This window comes from Triturus cristatus, chromosome 7, assembly GCF_964204655.1.
Source record: "Triturus cristatus chromosome 7, aTriCri1.1, whole genome shotgun sequence".
Lineage (NCBI taxonomy): Eukaryota > Metazoa > Chordata > Amphibia > Caudata > Salamandridae > Triturus > Triturus cristatus.
The window spans coordinates 783009650-783035085 of NC_140590.1; the positions used below are offsets into that span (position 1 = coordinate 783009650).

Consider the following 25436-nt stretch of genomic DNA (forward strand, 5'->3'; position numbering starts at 1 on the left):
GTGTTTAAACTTTCCATGCCATGCAGACGTGCTTAGCGCCCACCGTCCCTTTGGCCATAATGGCATTATCTCCACATCGGAGACTGTGATTGTGTTGTAATTGCATTTATAGGGCACTTGCTACCCCCGAGACGTTGAAGGTATCCTTTTGCAGAAGATGTGGTATAAGGGTCAGAGCTGCCGACTTTGGAAGTGGGTAACCGTGTTCGAATCTAGGCGCCAGCTGAACCTTCTGTGATTCTGGGCAAATGACTTCATGTACGAGCAGATTAAAATGAGTGTGTCCGTGTGTACTGTGACTGGTGCTCATGCAAAGCACAGCAATATCTTCGTGTCGGGTACCCGCTACATAAAACTGCTAAACAATATCTATATATTTGATTTCGCTGATCCCCAAGTGTCTCCATTATCCCCTCCTACCCCCAACTACTCTTTATAGGGACCCTCTCTGCGACAACAACTCTCCATGGTGCGCCACATGCTGCATGTTCATGCTAGTAGTGTTGACAACAAAAGTAGTGTGAACAGCAGCTGCTGGGATCTACGCCTTCTCATTAAAGCCGCACAGCTATGGCTGAAACCCCGCCCCGGCATGTGCCTACGTCCCCGCCTCCCTTTCTCCCACGCTGCTACTGGTTCCGGCTGCTGGGATGTAAATGAGGTGGGCGTGGTGTCCCGCTCCCTGCCCATCCCGCCGAGGCTTGGGGCTCAGGGGAGTGCGGGCCGGGGATCCACAGGGAAGGAGCAGCCGTGTGCAGGGACTGTTGTGCCGGGATACAGGGGACGGGTGCAGGAGCCTTTCTGAAGGAACTGCGTGTGCAGCAGGGTCAGCGTGCAGGAAGTCGGCCAGCAGAAGCCCATGTGCAGGAAGGCCAGCCAACATCCCCTTCTGCTTACTGCAGGAGGGACCTACTCCAGTCTGCGTCCCGCAGCATCCGCTCTAGCTGGCCGGAGGATGCCCTGCGAGGCAGCGCCTGAGGCGGCCCCTCTTCTGTGACTTCTGCCGCTGCTCGTGGGATGAGAACCCTTACACTGGATGGGAGCAGGGGAGACCGTCATCGAGAATCTCACCAGCCAGGACCTTTGAACCCATACCTGAGCTGCCAAGACCCCTGCCCAGGCTCTGAGCTGCCAACACCCTCAGCCCTGGATCAGAGCAGCCGAGGGGTCCACAGCCCAGCCGGGCGCTCAGGAACCTCGGTGCTGGACAAGAGCAGACGGGACCCCTGGATCTAAGCAACAAAGAGGCGGCAGTGCACGGCACTGGGTCTGCGCCGTCAGGAGGGCCCCGGACAGCGCCTAGTGTGTGCTGAGAGGAGCTCGCGTCTCCTGCTGCCCCTGTACCCCTGGGGGAAGGATCATGTTCGGGATCCAGGAGAGCATCCAGCGCAGTGGGAGCAGCATGAAGGAGGAGCCGCTCGGCAGCGGCATGAGTGCCGTCCGGACTTGGATGCAGGGCGCCGGGGTGCTGGACGCCAACACGGCCGCGCAGAGGTAAGCAGGGTCGGCGCTGGTCTCCAAGACCTGAGGCACCCGAGAGCACCACTCTGTGATTGCCTGTCTCCTCCAAGTCCCTCGTCCCCTCACCATCATAGCAGCCTCCTGTGTGACACCCTCCAACTTATTCAGCATCCTCCAGCCCCCACAGCATCAGCATCCTCGACTTGTCCCTCGCCCTCAGTGAGCGCGTAGAAGCTGCAACCCGTGTCAGAGGAGCTGGAAGAAGTGGCTCTGAGCCCCGCAGGCTCCGAGTATTTGACGACTCGGATTGCTGGTGCACTTTTTTCAATATAAAATCATAACTTCAGCGTCCTAGTGAGCAAATGGTGGCAGCACCAGTGTGCGCAGTTCGCCACTGAGCGCTCCAGGTTCCAGATGTTCCGAACCCGTCCAACATCTGTAGTGCCGCAGCCTCGGTCTATGAGTGGGCCTCCAGCTGCCCCGTACCTCAAGCAGCACCTCTCTTGGCCCCCAGCCTCCCCCGATAGATAGACAGGGAGATACAAACTCTGGCATTCACCACACCTGGACTCACCTCTGCAGAGCATGACCCATCTCTCCAAGGGCTCCTGATTCCTCATTACATTTAACTCTCACGTCTCACTACATTTACCATCTTGCCAAGATTCCTTGCTGCCTTGAACTCATCCCCTGTGTTCTTCTTCCCGGTGGTCCACGACCCATTCCCCTCCTTACTTACCTGGGTTCCCTAAACCATGACCTCTTTTCGGGGTTCGCTGTGGCAGCCCCCTCAGACGTCACTTTGACGCTAAACAAATTGTGACGGCGTCTACTCCTCTAAACTTCAACCTTGCTGCCTAAAAGCAAATTTCACCAATTTCCACACGTTTATTATTAAGCTTCGTTATCTCAAATTGTAGATTAATCCTTCCATCCCTTCCCCACAAAAGTGTGCATGTGGTCCCCTTTAACACGTATGTGTATCGGCTAACACTCCTTCAGGTCCCTGGGTTCAAAACAAACTCAGGGTTATATAATCCACAATTTCGTGCTTCCCCGTGCATATACACTCCTTTATTTATCTACCTGCAGGTGATTTAATCTCCTTGGTGTTAATTCCTCCCCGACGTTTCCCTAAATCATGTAGATACCGGCACAGTGATATAAAATAATACAACCACGCACACGCATGCATACAGGACTCCTGGCAGCCGCTGCCTCGCGCCCGTGTCACGGGCTCTTCTCCGGCAGCGTCACTCACACTTCCGGCCAGGCAGGAGCGCGCGGACAGGGGAACGGGTCCATGCCACCGAGCATTTAAAATCGACGGTTACACGGGTTGGACCTTGGGGTGGAAGAGGTTGTAGGTAGACCGAGTAGGCGGATGTTCGTTTATTCCACGATTTTTTTTTTTTATTGGAAAGGGGTCAAGGTAGGGCCTGTGGAAAGACGGGGTGGGGATTGATAGCAAGGAGAGATGAGGGGAGGGAACTGAGAGGTGGAAAGGATACAGAGGACAGCGGAACGGGAGGAGAAGAGGCTAACTCTCAGTTTAGAAACTTTTCATCCCAAAAAACATTTCGCCTAGAAGAATGTATTTGTTTTCAAGTTGATGACGGGATAGACAAGACAACGGAACGAAGAAGGGACGGGATGACAGGAGGGAGGGGAATGGAACAGGCGAAATATATCAGGTAAAAGAAGAAGGAGAGACAGGGTGGGCCTGTAGAGGAGAAGTTATGGAGAACACAATAGATGCGATACAGGACTTGTGGAGATAGAGAGAGGAGAAGAAAGAAAAGATGGGAGGGCAGGAGTACCGATGGGGAAAGGTTAAGGAGTAAAACAGGATGAGAGAAAGGAAGAAGTGAAAAAGACGTGAAGAAGAAGTTAGCGGAGGATAGAGGGAATGAAAGACAGGGGAATGGGTGAAGGATAACTGAAAGAGGAGGCAGGGTGGAAGAGAATATATCTTAAAGAAAACTAAATAGGATGAAGGAGCCAAGAAGGGGTTGAAGGAGATGGTAAGGAGAAGATGGAGTGAAGGAGAAGAAGGATTAAAGGCGATGAATTTGGGGTGAAGTTTTAAAGGGCCTGTGAAAGGGACTGAAGGAGAGGAAAGGGAAAGAAGGAGAGAGGAAAGTGGATGGAGGAGGTTAATAAATGATGGAGAAGTCAAAGATGAGAGGATTAGGGGCAAACACATGGATGAGGCAGAGAGCACTGATTAAAGGGGAAGTGAAGAAGGAGCTAGTGTGAGAGAGAAGAATTAGGGGAGATTAAAGCAGATGAAAGAAAGATTAACGATCGAAGGAGAAGTGATGGAGGTGATAAAGTGATGGAGAAGAATAATGAATTGAGAGTTAAGGGTATGAAGGAGAGAAAAGGTTGAAGTAGAAGGTGGAGTGAAAAAGAAAGAGGAAGAGACAGTAGGAAACAAGAACTATGGGTAAAGGAGAAGTGAAGCAGCGATGGGGTAAATGATAACATGAAAATAAGGTCTAAGATAGAAATAAAGGAGAAAGAAGGGGTTGATGGAAAAGTGATGGACAATATTGTTTGAAGGAGAAGAAACATTAACGGTGACTAAAACACACAATGAGCAAAGGATGGATTGAAGGAAAGAGAAGTGTTGAAGGAGAATGTTTATAGCAGAGAAGAAGCATTGAAGGACTGAAACAAAAGAAGTGAAATATTGGAAGAGAAAAACAGAAAGATATTTGAAGGATTAATTAATTAAAAGAAGCACTTAAAAGGACAGGAAATATTGAAGGGAGGAAAACCTTTAGAAAATACCATCTTTAAAGAAGAAGGAAAGGATTGAAGAGGCGGAACTATCAAATGAAAAACCAAAAGTGGAAGGGTGAGGATTAAAAGAGAACGTAAGGCTTGAAAGAGGCTTGTCAGAGGTATTGAAGGATGGCATAGAATTGGACCGAAGCAGACCGGCGATAAAAAAAATGTGGAGAGACAGCAGCCCAAAATTTAGGGCAGATTAACCGTTTTAAACACTGTTTGTAGCAGTAGAGGAGGGACGGACAGGGTCTGGTCATTGAACCCCCTCTCTTTCTGGCCTGTCACAGGTCGTATGCAACCCTCTCTCTGTCTCACTGCCGTGGGGTGGGTCTGACCCAGGTCTTACAGAAACCTAGTCTTCCAGCTGAGTGGCCCTAGTTGAGTGTGACCCTGGCCTACCCCTCAGACCAGTAGATCGGGCCTAGGTTATTTATTTATTTGCAGTTGTGTATGGAGCTGACCACATCAGTGAGCAATGAGGAAAACCCACTTCTAAAACAAACATACTTAAAAACAGGAGCAAACTATAGTGTCTTTTTAAAGCCCTACAGATACTACTTGTGACACAAAACGAGTTGAAACAGTAGGTTAGCAAAAAATGACATGCATACTTCTGCCCATGAATGAAGTGTATATTAATGTCTCATATAAAAATGGGGTGTAAGGACAGAATTATGTGGGATGTTAAAGGATCATTGTTGGAAATCAGCTAAGTAAATTGGAGGTAAGTTGTAATTTAGTGTTGAGATAGGAGTTATTTTTATTTCCCTTGTGCACTCTTGACTAACTCCCTCTGTCTCCGCTGTGCATGAATGCTGGTCTTACTCCTGACCAGCCCTCTCCCCCAACCCCAGGAGTGGACCTACACCTGTCTGACGCTGTCCCTCTGGTCTGGTTTAAACCCCTCATCTTCTTCTTAGCGGTGTGTTTGATCAAGGTCTGGGTTACATGTTGTATAATCCTCTCTGTCTCTTGAGTTGTTTGGGTCTGACCCAAGTCAGGTTCTGGTCGTGTGTGCACCCTCTTTCTCCCACCCTTCAGAATTGCTTTGACCCAGGTCTGGCCGTGGAGTTTTATAAAACTATTTTTGTCTCACACGCTTTCACTCGCTTCCCTCCAAACCTTCCCCAAGCTGAGTAGGTCTGGCCCTGGTCCTGTGTAAACTCCTCTCTCTCTCTCTCTTTCTTTTTCTTGGTGTATTGAGCCTGACCCAGGTCTCACCCTTGTCCTTTCTATATCCTTCTATTTCACTCCTTCTTTCCCAGTAGAGTGGGTCTGGCCTGGGTCTGATCTTGGTCCCGTCCAACGCCTTCCCGACCCCCACTATCTCACATTCAAACTCTCTCGATGGTTCTGGAGCGGGTCTGGCCCTGGTCAGACCCTCTCTGGCTCTCATCCCCCGGGCGCGGCCTGGCCCGGCTCGGCTCCGTCTAACCCCTGCTCTCTTCTCTCTCCCAGCGGAGTGGGGCTGGCCCGGGCGCACTTCGAGAAGCAGCCGCCGTCCAACCTGCGGAAGTCCAACTTCTTCCACTTCGTGCTGGCGCTGTACGACCGGCAGGGGCAGCCGGTGGAGATCGAGCGCACCGCCTTCGTGGGCTTCGTGGAGAAGGAGAAGGTAAGGGGAGACCTGCACCCCGGGCCGAGTCCCAGCCTGTAGCAGAGCCCGAGCCGTCCACCCCCAGCACACCTGAGACGGTCCCGGGCGCCCTCGGCCCGGTGCACTTCCTACTGCACCCCCCAAGGGGGCATCCTCCGGCCACCTTCTAGACGGGCCGTACCCGGTCTTTAAATGGGCAGGTACTGTCCGGTGCTGAGTACTGCATGAAAGGGGCTTATTTACAGGCCGCTTGCGCCGCAGGTGCGTCACTTTTAAAATGGCATAAAAGTGACGTACTGGCGGCGCAAGGGGCTAGTAAATGACCCCCATAGTGTGAGAGAACCTGCATTTCTCAAGAGCAAACAAGTACCCTTAAAAGTGAGTGCCTGCGCTTCTGTAATTTCATGTAAAGCACGGGTCGCCCCTCTTTCGACCCCAGTTTGCTCCACTTCTTATGTGCCCCCAAGAGAGAAATTGACCCCAATATTAACGCCGCACTTTTTAATTAAAGGGGCTTCCTCCACTGGACAGCACCTGACACCGAAGACACAAGCCACTTTGCAAACACATTCAAGTAGTGTAAAGCTGCCATCACACCCTCCACTCATCACCGTGGAAGTATCCTGAGGTAGGTGGTGTTTCCCACGAAAATCAAGGTGCCCTCGCACACTTCAAATGATTTCGCATTTCCAGAAACGGCATCACACCCTGAAAGGACCGGGTGCAGTATTTCATCCTCGAGTTGTCAGAGGCCGCACACCCTGCGTGCTTCGCCAAGCCCTGCTTCTGCGGGTGTGTCTGGGGTGCTTTATTCAGACCCCTGCTTTGTGCACCTCATGTCTGACCCCCCTGCCCGCCGTCAGTGCACAGCATCCTTCTGCTCCGGAGTCTGACAATCTTTCTCTTTTTCCCCAAAAAAATCCAGGAATCCAGCAGTGAAAAGACGAATAATGGCATCCACTACCGCCTGCAGCTCCTGTACAGCAACGGTGAGTCTCTGCTCCCAGCACTAGGCCCTGCAGCCCGCCCCAGACCCCGGGGATCACATCCGGGACATTGACCCCAGACCTGAAACCACTATACACTGACCCACAGACCCCCACACACCGAGAATGGCCCCCACCTTCCCCCACAAGCCCACCCCTGAATAGGTAAGGGGAAGCCAGGGCAGGCGCAGGTACCATTCCTGGGGGGTGGGGGGTCAGAATACACCGCGTGCCATGTGGTTGAAGGTCCTACTTGTACGGACTGGTGCTAGAGGGCGTCTAGTCCTACCTGGTTTAATACCCCCTCCGGCATCACCTCAATTCAGTCCGGGCCGGCAAAGGCAATAGGCCATATTAGAGCGGTTTTATCATTTTATTGAGAAGAGTTCCTTCCCTCTTTGTGCGTGTATCCTTTTATTAGTAAGCAGAAGAAGTGACCCGTTGAGCTCCGAGGTTTACAAAGCAGATACTCTGTCTGGACCAGGCCCACAGTCGAGCCCCCTCTGCACCTCCCTGTGGGGCCCCTCTTCTAAGCGCTGTATGTTTCCTTTGCAGGCATCCGCACGGAGCAGGACTTCTACGTGCGCCTCATCGACTCCATGACCAAGCAGGTAGGACGGCGGGGCTCTGCCGGCGATTGCGGGGCTGTGGGGTTGGAGGGCGGAGAGGCTGCTGGTGGGGTCAGGGCGGAGGCGGCCAGGCCAGGAAGGCAGCGCTCCTCGGATTTACGGCTTTCATCGGTACATGCAGTACGGGCTTCACCATGGAGGTGTGTGTGGGTGGAGCGATGGGGGGGGGGGGGGGGTCAGAAGCTACACTCCATTCCATAGGCCCCAGAGTAATGCAAACAAAATAGAACCAGGAACTAAGCTCCCCTTCTGGAAAATACCCCGTGCTTCCGGTAGATGTGGGAGGTGTTGGATGGGGAAGGGGCGCGTGAGCGCTCATAACTCAACCACTCTCTCAAGGATATATTAGTATAAACGGTACCCTCTTCAGTCTCCACCCAGGGCACATGCCCTGATTGTAATGAGTGCCCTTATGCTGGGTATTAGTATAAACGGTACCCTCTTCAGTCTCCACCCAGGGCACATGCCCTGATTGTAATGAGTGCCCTTATGCTGGGCTCGGGGTGCCGCTCGCCGCGGCCTTTACCACCCTGGCTGACACTTGATACACACAGGTCCCCGTGCCCAGCCGCACGGCTGGCCACAGTCACTGCACACAACATCGGATGCTGCAAGGAAGATTTGGAAAATAGTTTCCTCAATTGAATTTTAATAGCAGAGCTGCAGATACCGCCGATCTCTTTCATTCTAAACTTGAAGGAAGCTGTGCAGTCGAGTGCGTGTTGTTTCTTTAATTCTTTTCTTTTGGCTTTTAATTAAAAGGCGCCTCAGGTCTAACGCTGCGGCTACAGTTCATGTTGTGCGCTTTAGTCGCTGGGTGCAGTGCGCGGAGTGCAGTGCAGGAACTGTAAGTAACCTGTGGGGATGGCAATAGGTGCTGCCTCACTGGATTCGCGGATAATCCGGTTGCCCCTACTCGGTCGGTGTTCGGGACCTGGTGAAAACTGCCCGATCCTCGCCCTCCGGGTGCTGCCCGTGCCGGGCCCGCCGGCACCGCGCTACACCCGCTAACTGCTCCTCGCGCTCAACCAGCCTCCTGGCGAAAATTAAATCCTCACCACAAATTAAAGGCAACAGACACCACGTTATGTTTTCTGTGAATATGTGTATTTAATTTTGAGGCGACAGAGTAGCACAGCACCCAGAATTTGATCTTGACCACAAGACACCGAAAAACAAAGTGTGTTCTTTTAATAATTTATTTCACGAACATTCTCCCCCGTGATAAAAAAAATGGAAGCGCTTGGGGGGGGGGGGGGTGGGGGGAGGGGGTGTGTGCTCTTATGTGGGGACATCTTTTATTAGACACTGTGTTTGGGGCTTCAGGTGAGGCTGGTTAGACTCGCCACGGGGAGCGCTCGGGCTGCGGGGCCTCGCTCCTGAGGGACAGCGTGTTAAGAGACATGCTGTGCGTGTATCAGTCAGAGGTCTCTGCTGTGTGTGAGACCGGAGACCCCTACTCCGCAGTGTGCTGTCGCTCGCTGCCTCCTTTCTTTAATTGATCCTTTTTCTAGACAGTCCCTTTCTCGGAGAGTATTGTGTGTGTTAACTTAGAGACTGTCTCTTGGCCTTAATTATTGCACTTTGCTTTGCACGTCTTGCTTTTTATCGTCTGCTACACTGGTGGCGGCGGTGGCACGCGTTGGGGGTTGTCTATTTGTTCTTATTTGGGTACGTGAAAGGCAGCTCTTTTCCTGTTATTTATTGTACGTCAGAGGAAGTTCTATTTTAGAATCATTTAATTTCCCTACAGGCATTTCATATTAGAGACGGCCCTGGTTTGCGAGTATTACTATTTGAAAAGTCCACTCTAAGTTACTCTGAGTTTTAGAAACATCTTATTTTCCCCTTTCTCCCTATTTCATAGCAGATGCGTTTTAGATATACGATATATATATTTCTTTTTTTGGTGAAAAAAAATATATATATATAAATCAGGGCATTTTCGAGTACACAGTATCTAGAAACAGGAATATATATATATATATATATATATATATATATATATATATATATATATATTCCTTTTGTTCTGAAAGAAATGGAGGTTTCTAGATACTGTGCTCTCGAAAATGCCCTGATTTCGCTGAGCGATTGTTCCCGCTCTCTTGTTAAATTTATATTTTTCTTTTTTCGAAAACAGTTAATTTGTTTTCATTTATTTCCTGTTAAAGGCAACTCTGACTCTTTACAGCTCTGTTTCACCGAGTGTTATTTTATTATTTTCCTTTTATTTTTTGTTGGTGACTTTTCAATTTCTTTTTAACTTTATATTTTAAAACGTCTCGACTTCTTCAATATTTATATGTCAACGGCACATTTTCCACGTGTTTTTTTTTTAAATCTATTAAAGTGCTTTAGAAAGTCAATTTTTTACCGTCATTTGTGTTTTCGAAATCATTGTTTTCTCTCCGAGAATTGCCCTTGAAAGGCGGCAGTTTCCTTTGCAGATTGTACATCAGACTGCCCCTGTGCGACGACATTACATTTGTACCTTTTTAATTTCTATTCTTGTTTCTAGTTCTTTCCTATTCCGCCGTTGCTTGTCTCTTTCTACTCTTCAAGACTCAGTTACCTGTAAAGCCACTGTTCAGTAAATATTTTTTTTAATCTGTTACTTAAGCCCATACATTGGTCCAACGTCGGTTATTATTCTTTATACCTTTCTTGGTTTCGTCTTCGAGGGATTTGTGCTTTTAATTCATCCCGTGTATTCTATATTTTCTACCGGGGTGTTGTGGCAGTCAGTCCTCAGGCGTTGCGTGACCTGCTGCCCTCTCATTATTATCCGACTGCAGGGAGAGAAGAGACAGGAAGAGACCGTTTATTTTTAAATCTTGTAACTGATACTGTAGTCGGAGACCGGCTCTGCGGAGGGAGCATTTCTTTCTGTCGGCGCCCTTCATAAAAGTCATTATTTGAAGAAACGAAAATATGCGCGATGAGGGCCGTTGGAGCTGTGCGTTTTTACATCAGATTTCATTCTAGGAAACCGCGAAGAATGTCTCCAGCTGGGGCACCAGGAGTGGCATTTATTATTTATAAAGAGTGGTGCCGCGGGGGCGAGCAGCGCGGTACGTTCGGCGCGTACACCGCGTGCACGTCGTAGCGCACGGCCCCTCTGAAAACACACCACGCTTCAACGCCTGCGTCAGGAAGCGAGAGGGGCTGGGGCGTACGGTGGGCGGCGTGGAGTGAGGTGCTGGTTGCTGTAGGGTGTGAAAGTGCTTGGAAATGCTAGATGGTTGTATGATAAGGATGTAGTCAGATATTAGCAACCAGAAAGGGTGGTGTTGAGGTGCAGGTGGGATTAGTGAGCTAGGGTTGGGGTTTGGAATGATGGGTGAAGGTGGTAGCAAGGTGTGGGAGCCTGGTGGTGTCAGTTCGGGGCAGGAGGTGAAGTTTAAAGGCTGGAGGTGTGGTGTGGCCGTCCTAAGGAGGAGGTGGAGGGGTGGTGCACGTAGCGGAGGGGAAGGGGGGTGGTTGTGTACTTTATATAGATTTATTTATTTATTTAAAGTTTTGTATAGCGCGAACATGACCCAGGTGGGTATCAGAGCGCTTTACATAGGTTTAGGTAGTGAGAGAGATAAGTAGGGCAATATACATCAAGAGCAAATCAGATAAAAAACAGTCATTTATAGTCAGTAGGTGCATAGCATCAAGATCAGCGCATTGTTTGTTAGAGGAGTTTGTTCATTAGTAGAGATTTGACTTCCTTTTTGAAGGCAAGGGTAGAAGGAATCAGCCTTGTTTCCACTGGAAGGGAGTTCCAGATTCTCGGGGCGATGCCAGAGAATGAGCGATTGTAGGTTTTAAGCTTATTACATTTCTTGGGCTTGAGCAGCAAAGTGCCTGACCTCCTTGTGGACCTGGAGCCACCAGATAGCTCAAGCTTGTTAGTCAAGTAGAGTGGGGTGTTGAAGTGTAGTGCTCTATGGGTCATACATGCAATCTTTAATTGTATCCAAGCTTCAAAGGGATGCCAGTTGAGCGATTTCAAGTCCAGTGAAATGTGATTGGCCTTCTTAGAGCCCGTGATGAGTCTAGTGGCAACATTAAGAGAGGCTCTGAGTTTCGGCAGACTGCAAAGAGTGGCACTGCCGTATTCTAGCCTGGAGATGACCAGTGCTTGTACCGCCGCTTTAAAGTCACCATGTGGAAGGAATGGTTTGAGTTTTCTTAGGATGCAGAGTTGAAAGTTCGCTCCTTTAGTCGATGATCTGATGTGGCTTTGCTTGTTTAGGTTTTTGTATAGCACAACTCCCAGAGAATTAGTAGAGTCAACAATGTGAGGAGTGCAGTTGAGGGCGGTGAGGTTACAAAGAGATTGCAACACAGTGGGGGATTGTCTAGGGGTGCAATGAGGAGGAATTCCGTCTTGAGGGCATTTAATTTGAGGTGGTTGGAAGTAAGCCAGTTGAGGGTTTTGAGAAGGGTTCCATTGAGCGATATGATGTCCTCGGGGGAGGAGATTTTCATGTAAAGTTGGGTGTCATCAGCATACATGTGATATTGGATGTTGGAGGTTTTAAGAATTACAGTCAGAGGTTCCAGGAAGAGGTTGAAGAGGGTGGGGGAGAGTGAGGATCCTTGGGGGACACTAAGTGTGCAGGGACTCGGGTTGGAGAGAGATTGGTTGGATTTGACTCTTTGGGTTCTGTAGTCGAGGAAAGATGCGAACCATTTAAGGACCGTGCCTGAGAGCCCCTTTCTGCGTTCCAGTAGGAAAAGAAGATTGTCTTGTTTGACAGTGTCAAAAGCCGATGAGAGATCGAGCAGAATTAAAAGGCAGGTTTCATTTTGGTCGAGTAAAGTGAGGGCATCGTCAACGATGTGAGTGATGGCCGTTTCTGTACTGTGGCCACTGCGGAAACCCGATTGGAATAGGTCGAGAAGCTGTAATTGCTCAATGTGCTTGCGAAGTTGTTCATGAACACATTTCTCCAGAAGTTTCGCCAGGGTCGGAATGTTTGTGATTGGGCGGTAGTTGTTCAGGTCATCAGGGTCAGTCGAGGGTTTTTTAAGAATAGGGAGCACCAGGCCCGCCTTCAAGCAGTCCGGTATCTTACCTCGAAGAAGTGAGGCGTTGATTATTTTGGACCAGAGTGGCGCAAATGAACCTATCATTTCTTTAAAGAAGTTGGGGGGAGGGGGTTATTGAAGTGGTTTGAGGGTTTAAGGGTGGAGAGAATGTTGCGGATGGAAATGTCATTGAGGGGAGTGAAATGACTCCATGAGACGTTGTTCTTGAGTGAGAGGATCTGATGCGGGGGCAGGGGAGTGGAGACAGGGTCGTCAGGACGGGACGTGAGAGTGAGCACAGCAGACCTTATGTCTGATTCGATTTTGTTAGTCTTTTCAAGGAAGAATTCAGCCATCACATCGCAGTTTGGTTGCGTGCGAGCTGTGAGCTGAGATTGGGAAGCAGTATTATTGGATTGAGATTTGATGAGCTCAAAAAGTAGTTTCGGGTGATTTTTGGCGCTGTCCAGTTGGTGTTTGAAGAAGTTGGATTTAGTCGTTCTTATGAGTTTGTTGTATCTACTTCTTTGTGAAATAAGAGATTTTAGAAGGTCAGTGGAGGGAGAGGATCTCTACTTGCGTTCAGCTAGTCTAAAACTGCGTCTGTCAGAATTAAGTTTGTCATTGAACCATGGTTTGGAGTCTTTAATGGGAATTCTTTTTAGTTGAAGGAGAGCCGTATCATTCAAGGCAGAAAGCATGGTGTTGTTATAATGGTCGGTAAGGTCGTGCACGTCAATCATGTTCGAGGGCGGGAAAGGGAGAGATTGCAGCGTTCTATGAGCTCATTAACGCTTGTGGTGTGGAGCGGTCTTTTCCACTGTTTAAGTTTGAGTGATTGACCTGATTTGTGGTTCCAGCTTTCAGTTATCAGGAAGTTGATAAAATGATGGGCAGACCAGTCACAGGGGAGAATGGATTCGAGTTGAATGGAATTGTGGTTGGAGATGATGAGATCAAGTGTTGAGCCTAAGTTGTGGGTGGGGGTGTCGCAGAATTGAGTGAGAGACATGTCAATTAGGACATTTTTGAGGGTTGTGACCGCCAGATCGTGTGGGTCATTCCAATGGAGATTGAAGTCACCAAGGAAGGTCTGGGGGGAGTGTCTGGCAAGGTTGGAGGAGATGGTTTCCATAACCTGTTCAATTAGAAGGAGGTTATCACCCGGGGGGTGTTAGAAGATGTGAAGGCTGCATAAGGGTTTAAGAGTGCTGGTGATATCTATGCAGTGGTATTCGCAGGAGGAGAGATTGACAGAAGGGGACTGCTTTGCTGAGAGAGATTTACTGAAGATGCAGGCAATGCCACCTCCCAATTTATTAGCTCGGTTGAGTCTAATAATGTTGTAACTAGCAGGGACTAATAGGTCAATGATAGGCCCAGAGGAGTCATTGAGCCACGTTTCTGTGAGGATAAGGAGGTCTAGGTCTTGGGCTCGGATGAGATCTGCCAGGTCTGTGGCATGTTTCAACGCTGATCTCCAGTTAATTAGCATGCTTTTCAGATGTGATTTGTGAAGTGTGTCAGTGAGCGCGGGGTGTGTAGTGGGGATCTGTAAGAGGTTATTGGCGTTAATGGTATTGGCGTTGAGCCTGGGTGTTCTATGTGGGTTGGGCGAGATGGTTCGGATGGATTTCGAATTACCGTGTTTAGGGAGGGTAGGCTTATGAACAATTAGAGGGGGTGTTAAGGAGCATAGAGCAGGGCCAGACATGGTCAAAGGAGGGGAGGTGTATTCGAGGAGGAGGGAGAGAATATCATCTTCACAGTGTGGGGAGGTGTACTCAAGGAGTAGGGAGAGAATATCTAGTTCTTGTTAAGGATTTAATGATCTGGTAGGTCGAGACGGGGTGTTAGGGTAGGGGGTGGTGTTGGAGATTAGGGCGGAGGGTTTTGGGAGGATCAAATGTGGGGACTCGAGTGTAGATAGGATGGTGTGAGATCGTGAGGGATAACACATTGAGTATAGGTAGGACAGGTGGAGGGTATGTGAGATGATGACATGGGGCATATGTTGAGATGGGCACAAGGTGGGAGTCAGGCAGTGGGTTGTAATGGCGAGGTAGGAGAACTGCCAGGCAGCAGTAGATAAAGTCAGTTGAGTTGTTACTTTGCAGTTTGTGCTTTGGATACACTCCTATAAGAAGGAGGGGCATGTTTGTATGAGCTGCATGATGTTCCTGCCCCCTACTGAAAGGAGTGAACATACTTCTCTCTGAGAGGGTGCACATCCTTCCTCTGGGGGGCTTGGACATGCACCACCCTTTTAGGGGGTTCACCATACTCCCTCTAAGAGGCTGGGGCATATCCCTTGTGGTGATCAGGAGTGGGGGGTAAAGGACATACTCCTCTCTGAGCCCGAGGTTGAACTCAACCTTGTTAGAGGCTTAGGCATACGCCTCATTGAGGCTGGACGCCCTCTTCTCTAAGGGGAAGTCAAGGCTTTAAGTGGGATGACAAAACTGGGGGGGGGGGTGGAGGGGGGTTGTCTCCAAAAGGGGCATGACAAGACTGTCAAAGGGATGTGGCCAACACAATCAAGGGTGTAGCCTAAACTGTGGCTATCCAGGCATTTTGTGCAGATTGTTAAATGCATGAAGTTGTGTAATATGTCACGCTTACCAACTTAGAACTTCCCTGCTGTACACCACTGAGCAGATGACAATAATAGCATGTCTTCTCTGGGTGCTTTTGGGGGCTCAGAGAGAGGCGATAATGGTCGATATGACTTGCCAATGAATGCTTGCAGTTGAGTGTAATCACAGACGGCACCAAACAACCCCCACATGGTGTTACCAGCAACCTTTTAAAGGTAGGCCTGAGTTTTCTCTGCACAAACAGTATATGTTCCGGTGCACCTGCACCCTAGCCTTTGAGGCAACATCAAAAATGAAAACAGATGATTTTGTTTAAAGTTCTAATTCAGTTTCATGCCCGGACCTGTGAAACGAGTTGAAATGTTAACAAGTGGCTGGTATTTGTGTTTCAGAAAGATGTGATGATTTTGGGTTACTAGGTTTGTTGCAATCTGTGTAAAGCACTTTAAAACTAAGGAGGGAATATTGTGCGTTCTGTCAATTCAGCGAAGGACACAAATTATGCTTAGGTTTTATTCATAGAATAATTCCATCACTGACTGACATTTCATTAATTAGAAGTCCTTTCTTGAGGAGCAGTTTGTTGCCACTTCATAACACGCCACTATTTCCAGAGGCCTAGCCCATCGACAGCTTGCGAAGTGTGAAGTAAACAAAACAAACAGATCAGGAGTCTTACAATACTGCATGTAGGTGTAGGGTTGCACTTGTCACTGTGTAACTTTCTAGGTTTGAACCCATCTCAGCCTTTTGTCCTTCTGAGTCTGGTGAAAAAAGACAGTTGAGATGGGGGAAGGCAGCAGTTATCACGTAAGCGCTCAGAGCAAAGGTGCTATATGGGTGCTTGTGCAAGTGTGGGAATGGAAGAGTCAATGGCCCCAGAGTGCGGCAAAGTGACACACATTCCTCGTGACATGCGCTTGTATGTTCCACTTCCAGGCCGAAACTGCTCCTCGCTGCCCACTCCTGTGCCCCAGGGAGGCAGCAGATGGACACCACCTCCATCCGTTTTTTAGGTCTCGCCCGGCGTTAGCAGCGTGCATACGCTGCTCTCGCAATGCGAGGGCCTTTTGGAATCAATACGGATTCCACAGCGTGCATGCGGACGGACAGAAGATGTGCATGCAAGGACTGGATGCTTCACTGGCGGCGTTACACACTGTGGACTTTTTTTTGGCTTGGCATGCGGCGACGGTATTTTGAGAATGAACATGACATTCTCGTTTTTGCCGACAGCTTGTTCTGCATAGGCACCGCCCGCCTCTTTATAACACGGGGTGTGAATATGTAGAAGCCGTAGAGTTAGTGCCTTGTTATTTATTTATTTGTTTATTCTCTTGATTAAATATTCATGAGACCGTCGCGCGGCAGGGAGGGGGCGGAGCTGTGCGCGGAATGCGCTGGAGACAGCTGCTATAGTGGCCCTGGTGGGGCAAGGGGCGAAGAAGCCGGGGACGCATATGTAGAACCCTGCGACGGAGGCAGTGTGTGCGGGGCATCCATGGAGCATGAACCAGGAGGTAGCGAGGGCAAGCCGGGCAGCCCGCTCTGACTGCTGCTGTTGCTGCAGCCCGATGATGGTTCTTCCTTGCTGCGAAGGTGGCGGCGACTGCGGTGGGAGCCGAGCACGAATTCCGAAGGTTCCTGCGGTCGCAGCCTGCCCAACACCGCTGCATCCGCGGCGCTGCAGCCGGCCAATCGGTAGTGGTTGCGGGCGGAGCAGGGCCGCGGGTGCTTGCACGTGTCCACCTGGCCCACAGCGTCTGCGCCCCCACGACCTATGCTCTGCACCCTAAGCACCAAGGCCGGGGAGCTGGTGTGGCACTTGCTGCCGCCGGCGGGCTGCTCGGGGGCCCAGGGAGCTCTGTGTGTGCCGGGCCCCGGCGGGGGCAGCGCCTCCTTGTCCTCGGAAGAGCTGTGCCTGGATCCCACCTCCGGAGGGGAGCTGCCCGCCCTAGCCAGCAGAGCCGGCTGCAGGACGAGGGACTGGAGCCTGACATTGCCTGCCTCATCTGCTTCTACACAGGTACGTCCTGGGGTGTTAGCTGGGACTCTAAAGGTACGGTGTGGCACTACTGCGAGAAGTTGTAAAGGACGCTGTTGGTTGCATACTCAAGCGTAGCTGATTTCACCGGACACTGTTAAAGGTGGTGGTTCCTAAGTGAACATTAATAAGTCATGTACACACTATGTTCTGAAATGCAATGCGTGATGCACTGGTGGAGTGTAAATTCTGTGGATAAGTTCTACATTAGACTCGACGTGTGAGTACTCTGAAGAATGGTGGTGGTGAGGAGCATGCGACAGAAGGGACAGTGAGGAGTCTACTGGGGTGCACACGGGTGCTGGCCTGAATGACTCCGTGCACATTTTGGACTCTGTTCCTTGTGGGAGGCTAAATGATACTTGCAGGTGTACATGCACAATGACTATAAAGAGCACTGTAAACTCAGGAGTGTGTTTTGGAATGTATGGTGCCAGTACATTGTTACTCCATGGTGGGTGGCACCGTATTCCGAGGGAAGGTTTCTGACACTACACAGAAGGCTGTGTTTGTCTTCTGTTGGGAAATGCGGGGTGCTCTACACCTTAGAGGCACATTATTTTGGTTACACTATTTTAAACCTATAACCAGCACAGAGATGCAGTCACCTCAGAGACTTAGATAGTACTGTACTGTTGCCTTAAGGGGCACTGTACAGAGAGCCAGCAATTTAGTTTGATATATATTTTTTTGTTGCAGTGGCCTCACTGCACTTTGGAGACCTCTAAACTGTGGTTGTTACTGAGCTTTTTCGAAAGTGGCATGGAAGTCAGTTACTTGGAAGTCAGTTACTTGTAGTCGAGGCATTGCTACCTTAACAGCAGCTGCACATTTACCAGCTTGTGCTTGGGGGAATCGGTGTGAACGTCAAGGTTTGTGTGTAATTAAGGAACCTATATACTGTGGTGGTCAAATAGAGCTGTGTTTATTATCGTGTAGAGTACTTAATGGGAGGCGAACTTGGGCTCATTACACCAATCTATATCCATAAAAATATAATCACCCATCCTCGATTTACACCCACACACAGGCTAGCTATACTAGGCATACTGTGCCGCTGGCGTGACTCTAGTATTCTTTCACTGGTTATAACTTACAACTTACATCTTGCATTTCCAGTGAGCTACAATATTAAAAGTGTAACTACCTCCCTCCCCCTTAGTTAACAATCGGTGCAGCATTATTTACATCTAAACTCGTTTAATATACCGTGTTATGCTAGCATGTAATAACAAGCATTGAAAATGCAATAGGTCTCGCCTTTGATTAAGCTAAAGCCATTTGCTTAGCTAATGGTACTGTATTCTAGCTTTGCATTATTTAGTGTATATTTGTGAAATGTTGTAGTTGTATGTAGTTAGAATTGTTTTGTTAGCTGTGTAGTAGTTTAAAGCACAGCGTTAGTAAGAAAAGAGCAGTGTTTCAGATTTGGGAGGTGAATGAATAAAAGAGTAGTATGTGTGTTAATTTTGTATAGTGAGGATTACAATAGCATAAGGCAGATGAAAGGGGCAAGGGGAGAGCAAATATATGCACATATCACAAATATACACTAAATAATGCAAAGCTGGAATACAATACCATTAGCACAGCAAAGGGCTTTAACTGAATCAAAGGTGAGACCTTTTGGATTTTCAATGCTTGTTGTGAGCTGAGTGCCTTCATGCGATGGTCCTTCTTGAATCTCTTTACCAAATCACAGTGCTGCAAAGGCACTGGCACGCAGTGACGTAGCCAGTATGTCATGGGTATAAAAACAGAGCCCGATATGGACCCGTTTGGATACCCCCTTTTAATAACTGCCAGTGCTGAGCATCGGCAGGACCCAAACCACTTAAAGCCCGGGGAAAGCTGTTCCTACTGTTTTTCGCTGGATGCTTTCACACACTGTGAATCTGAGGCAATTATGCACTGTCTCTTCATTAATGAAGTTCACCTTGCTGTTTACTGTTATATATTTAGGCACCATGAGGCTCCGGGAAACTGTTGAACCATATAATTTTCCATTAAAAGTAAAAAAAATTAACAGTAAAGGCCTCCAGCGCCATTTATTTTGCCATTTTATCGGCCTATTATAACACCTCACTCACATCTATTATCGTTCATTTGTGTCTTGTTGCTGTCTCTTTTTTTCTTGTTGCCTCTTTTCTCGAAGGCAATCATCCTGTATGTTGGTCAGTCACTTAGTGCTTATTTCTTAGAATCACTATGATCATATATCTTTCACTGATCGTGAGACTCTCAGCACCTGGAAACCCTTTGCGCGTGATTAGCCACTCTGTTTGTTTGTTTGACAGTCTTTCATACCCAGCATGTACCTAACTTCCAGTCTCTGTGCTTTAGTTTATCTCTTTTATTAGGTTTCCGTAGTACTGAAGAGAACCACGCATCTATCTGTGGCTAACCAGGTATCTCTGGGTATATCAGTTGGACCTTTGTGTCTCTCTTTCTACTGAACCCGTGTCTGTCTCTGTCATTCTCACCGTTTCTGAAATCGCCGTTGTCAGTCTCTATCACTCACTCATCCACTGTCAATGTAAATAACAGTACACCATCAGGTGGCAGGTACTGCAATTAAAGAAAGAGCGAGCGAGAGTATTCAGGAAATCAGTGCAGACTCCCAAGAGATGCAAGGGGAGTAACATATGGTTGATGGGTGCTAGGTATGCAAAGAGAATATTCCAGCACATCCCATGCTGAGATCTGATTGGCTGCCAACACTTAGGCCAGGAAGTGTTGGCAGCCATCTTGGGACTCGGACTCAGCCTGAGTCTCAGGAAAAAAGTTTTTTTAAAATGCATAAGTGGGCATGGTAGGAATACACTGACTCCCTGTGCTTGGTGGTGGGTAACCACAGGGACAAAAACATTTGAAAACATTTTTGCCATGATTTTGCGGAAGATCTGCAATCCACGACAAAAATGTCAAATAAAATCCAAGTGCTGGTTCTTCTGGTTGTTTTTTAATTTGCCCTCGAGGTGGGTCACGTACCGAGGGAGTAATATTTTATTAAATAGGGGAGGGGGCGCATGTGCCCCCCCAGGCTAATTACAGCCCTGGTGACCACCACACCTCAAGGCCCGGCAGATAGTAAACAATGGGAGGGGTCGGCACTGCCCACTCCCGGGACCATTTTGGCCCGCGGACCTCACCCCCGAGGCTGCCCAAAATGTAGTATGGAAATGGGGGCCTCGTGGCCCCCCCTCCCCAGGCCGTGTTCTGTCCCAGGGACCCCATCCCCTGGGGCCCATCCGCGCAATGGAAAGAGAGGGACACTGCGTGGCCAGTCTACTGGAGCTATTAATGGCCCTGGGGTCCCCACCACCCAGGGCCTGGCCCCTGCTACGTCCTAGGGTGCCCACCCCGGGGACATAGCAGTTTCCCTGCCCGCACTAGTACATTGCAATTGTACTTTGGAGTTCATATAAAGTTTTTAATGTCATATTTTTGAATATGTAAAATTAGTGAGAAAGTTCTCATGCAGTTCTAAATAAGCGAAATCATCTGTGGAACTATCCACAATGAAATGAACAGAAAATTAGACTTCAATGAATTGCAGTGTTTACAATGAATTGTTTAAGAAGTGGATTCATATTTGGATGTATTAATATAATAGGTTTGAAAAGAAACTTATATTTAAAGATTGCAACATCTCAATTTATTCTCCATAACCTAAACCTGTCTTTTATGTTCATCACGATTGTTGTGCATAGTCACTCACAATAGGGCGCACGTTGTCATGAACAAGGTTGCCAGGGGCAATCAAAACGCATTGACAACATTCCTACGCATATTAATAAAGACATCGAAACTCATCTAGGTGTGCCGTTGTATCTCTATATGCAGAAATTGAGACTTTATTAGAATATATATACACACACACACACACTTATATATATATATATATAATATATATATATATATATATATATATATATATATATATATATATATATATTATATATATATATATATATATACATACATACATACATACATACATTACCACCTGGCGGTCGCCAGTAGGTTCTTATAGTTAAGACCATGTTTCTATAAAAGCGTTTTTTGACTTGCCTATATCTTTGGTGCGGTTTGACGAACCTTCATGACATTTTACAAAACAAAACTGGCCAGTGATTCTTGTTGTGTATGGAAAGTGTTGGGGCCATCTGTCAAGCAGGGTCGTGAAAAATGGGTGGAGTAAAAAAAGTGTTTTTCCAATGTTAATTTCCATAGAGATTTTTAGACACAAATACAGCCCAAATCGCTGGACGGAATCACACCAAATTTGGCAGAAAGGTAGCTCTTGGTCCAGAAAGAACATTTATTTTATTTGTGTAAATCTGGTCAGTATTTTTGAAGATATTAAAGGAAATCCAAATTTGTATATATAGCATCCAAAAGTCCCTGTGCTGAAACCTGATTGGCTGCCAACACTTCAACCAAGAAGTGCTGGCAGGCATCCAGGGACTCGGCTTCAGCCATGTCCCACAAAAAAACGTTTAAAATATGAAAAGGGGGCAGGGTTGGAATACCCTGACCCCTAGCTGTGGGGCTGGAGGTCCCCCTTGTACCCCGACAGGCCCAAATAGCACTTTATTTTTAAAATGTTTTGCCTTTGGTACACAACGGAGCAGCAAATCCGCGGCAACATTTAAAGAAAACAAAACAAGCGCAGACCCCTGTGCTTGATTTGAATAGAGCCCCCCAGTGGGGCAAGTTCCCTGGGGCATATTATAAAAACAGGAGGAGGCACACCTGCCCCCTCATTAGACACTTGGAGGCCCAGGGACTGCCACCTACCCAGGGATTTACTTGTAAAAAAAGGAGGGGGCGCACAGGGCCCAAACCTGAACCTCTATTAGCCCCGGGCCCCACCACCCCGACAGGGCTAAATAAATATTGTTGGAGGGGGCGCATGTACCCGCCTGAGCCCCAGGGACCACCGCCTCCCAGAGGCTTGAAAAGTATTGTTGAGGGGACCCTCCAAGGGCCACCACCTGCCCGGGGATAAATAACAGAAAAGGAAGCCCCTCCCCGGGGCATGGAGACCATCACCTCCGCGGGGTCAAATATTTAAAAAGAATGGGAGAGGGGACGCGTGGCCCTTCTGCTGGGCCACATAGGGCACCTGGGACCAACACCTTCTCTGTAATAATTTAGGAATGTTGTAACATGGTGAGCAAACAAAATGAGTATGTTTCCCATGTCTAGAGTTTTCAAAATGTTTTTAAAGGTGATGGTGCACCTGTTTGGGCCTTGAAGAAAACCACGAGGTCGGAACACGTTGCCGATTAAAGACTTGTTTACACATATCCCGAAGTGCGAGCTTTTGTTGTTGACAGAGACACAACACAACTTTTCCTTGATATATGTATAAATATTTGGTTTGCCATAGATTATCCCCGGGGACCACATCCACCGGTGTATGAACAAAGCAGTGTTTCTGGGATTCCATCCTTGAGACAATGTTGTGTTCCCTGTCAAGAAGAGTGCAGGCAGGGAATACAAAATTAATGTCCTGTTGTCACTTTCCCTGGCAGGGAACACAACTTTGCTCCTGCATGCATGGGAGTACAGAAATAGGCTGCTTCAGCCCTAGTGGGAGCAAATGGGTGGGGCTCGTTCCTGCTGGCACCCAGTATTGGTACTGGCTGGGAAGCCAGCAGAGGCTAGTTGTGGGCACCCACTTTCAAATAAAAGCTGGCACCCACTATTGGTGCTGGCTGAGGGGCTGGCAGAAGCCAACAGGGGTTTTGGGGGACACCTGTGGCCGCCCTCAACATTTCTTGTTGTGGGTGGCTATCTTACTCCACTCAAGCCTTTCTTTGTATTTCTCTCTATAACCTCGCCGTCTCTATGTCTTTTCTCTTTCTTTGTTTTCCACTCTCTCTTTCTATGTCCACCTCATTTTCCCTCTCCCAATTTGTTTCTCTCCATTTCTTTGTGGAACGCCCCTCCCTGTCTTTCTATGTTTGATATGTCATTCATGCTTTACTTGGTTTTGCCTCTTTGTGTCACAGTGGCTTATCATGTGTGTTGTTGGGGCTGCATGAAGCTGGTCGAAATATTCATACGGCCAACATCTGGAGCACTATGAAATGTAGAACATTTGTTTTTTTCATGTGCAAGAGGGAACTTTGCTGATTTGTAATCAACTTGTGATGAGTGGACGATGCACTCCATTGATGTCTTCATATGTCTTCCAGTCTAATATGTCTTATAGTATCCTTGTTGTCCGCTTCGTTTGACTCTTTCTGCATGTCTTCAAAAATCAGTGCATTAATTGTCTTCACCAGAAGTAGAAAATAAAACGATTGCTTAAGTCTAAATTTCCTCTGCAAAACTTATACCACAAGAAACACAAAAGGTAAAATATATAGCAATTTTTATAGTGTGAAGTGTCTAGCAGGCTCCTTATCAAGACTAATGTAATATTACTACATCATTCTCACACTTTCTCTCTATCATAACATGAGGCCGATTTCTAATAGTGTTAGTCTGGTGAAAATTGTTTACCTTTTGCATTGTGTTAATGCCATAAAGAAATAGGTGTCCCTTCGCTATATCCCTTCTCCTAACCAAACTCAGTAACCTCTCACCTCCTCTGCTAATATCGCAGTCTGTTTTGTCTACAGTTGTGCAGAATGGTAGTGACTAGGGATAGCACTGACTAGAGATCCCCTGAGCCCTGAAGAAGGTTGTTGACTTTTTGGGGCAATTAGGTGGCAGAAACATGTGGATAGATGGAGATGGATGCATGACACATTATTTTCAAAAGCATAAAAAATCGTGAAGTTTAATCATGTCAAAGTTACCCTTCAAAGTTACCCACCAAAGAAAGGAGAAATCTTTTGGATATACCTGAAGCCATTTTCAAACGTCTGGGTCCCTGTACATAGCAAGCCACATGTATCCCTGAACTCCCTGTGTTGGTTGAGTCCATTTGGGAGGTACTACATAGACGGTTTCCTCTCGGTCTCCATTTTATTTTCCAAACTTCGCAGTTTGTGCATTTGTATAATCTGAAGTCTCTCCACATGGGATTTGTGTTTTTAATTCTGCACTAATTTCTTAACCTTTCTCTGAACTATCCTCAACCTGCCATTGTTTTCTTAGTGTTTACAAAATAAGAATGAATATTCCAGATGAGACCTCATCTTTGCTTAATGAATAGTTAAGAGATGTTGACGTTTCTGCAAACTATTGCTCTCTTACACTCACAGTGTATACAAGCATGAAATGTATGTCGATTGTACCCTTTCAGCCAAAGCTACTTTCGAAAGTAGCAGGGCCTTTTGGGGGCTGTAATCAATGCTCCTTCTTTCTCATACCTTTCTGAACATTCAGCGAGGGTGACTACCTTTTAGCCTGTAATGCCAAAAACAAAAAACCCAACCCATGAAATGGTACCAGTCACCATGAATAATGATAGTGCATATTTCCAATAGAGGTACATCTTGGCCAAGAGCAAACAAAACAGATGTGGTTATCTTGTGGTAGTGTTAGAAACTGCGTTCTACAGGCCCAAAGTGTTTCTGCCATGACTAAGCAAATCCATGTAGCCACCCTTTGATATTGGCATTTCCGTAGCACAGTCCTAGCAGGAAAATGTAGAGCACATTTTAAAAGGGCTTGTGGACTAAGAACTGGTTGAGATGGGTAAAGTTGTGAATGGGGCTAGGAATGGAGAGTTCACTTTTGATGCCAGCACCTGAGAGATCGTGGTGACTCTCTAACCAAGGGGTGGTGAAGCAGTCCTCGTTCCCACTGCCCTTAAGCTCACTTTCAACATTATTTCCTATCTTGAGCCTGCGTAGTTTGTGAGTTTTCACGGTATTGTGGTAATTAAGATCTCGTGAAAGCATGGGAGACCACATCCATCACTCGTACTTGGGCAAGTACCCGCGGCCAGGGTTTGGTGCACAGGTCCTGTCACGCACTAGATCTCAACTACTCTCCTGTCTGTTCATTTGAAAGATGGCTCTGCTGTACTTGACCCTGTCATCAGGCTGAGCCGCATTCCTTAAAGATATATGTGTATATCTTCTAGGTGCTTTATATGTCCAGGTGAGTGTAATGGCCCTTCACTTACCGATACCACCACAATCATTTTGCAGTGCAATATTTAGGAGTCGACATCCTGGTACTAAGCCCACTGTTATGCACTGGCACTCACATACACAAAACACACTCACACAAATGGATTCACCTTAGTGAACAATACAGAGACAGTCAGCTACTCACAGACTCACACAGGCTCATACATGCACACACATTCCAACAGAAACTACAACTAGG

The 25436-nt window shown here is 47.7% G+C and overlaps 1 protein-coding gene across 3 annotated transcripts in view; it reads left to right on the forward strand.

Annotated features, from left to right (window-relative positions):
- The first annotated feature begins 712 nt into the window (after positions 1-712).
- EBF1 (EBF transcription factor 1) overlaps positions 713-25436 on the forward strand; it is an 802303-nt gene continuing 777579 nt past the window's right edge. For all 3 annotated transcript variants that reach the window (XM_085617593.1, XM_085617595.1, XM_085617594.1), the window contains exons 1-4: positions 713-1494; positions 5716-5872; positions 6780-6843; positions 7396-7451. In XM_085617593.1, the coding sequence (XP_085473719.1) occupies positions 1361-1494; positions 5716-5872; positions 6780-6843; positions 7396-7451 (411 nt within the window). In that variant the 5' untranslated portion in view covers positions 713-1360. The remainder of the gene's footprint in view (positions 1495-5715; positions 5873-6779; positions 6844-7395; positions 7452-25436) is intronic.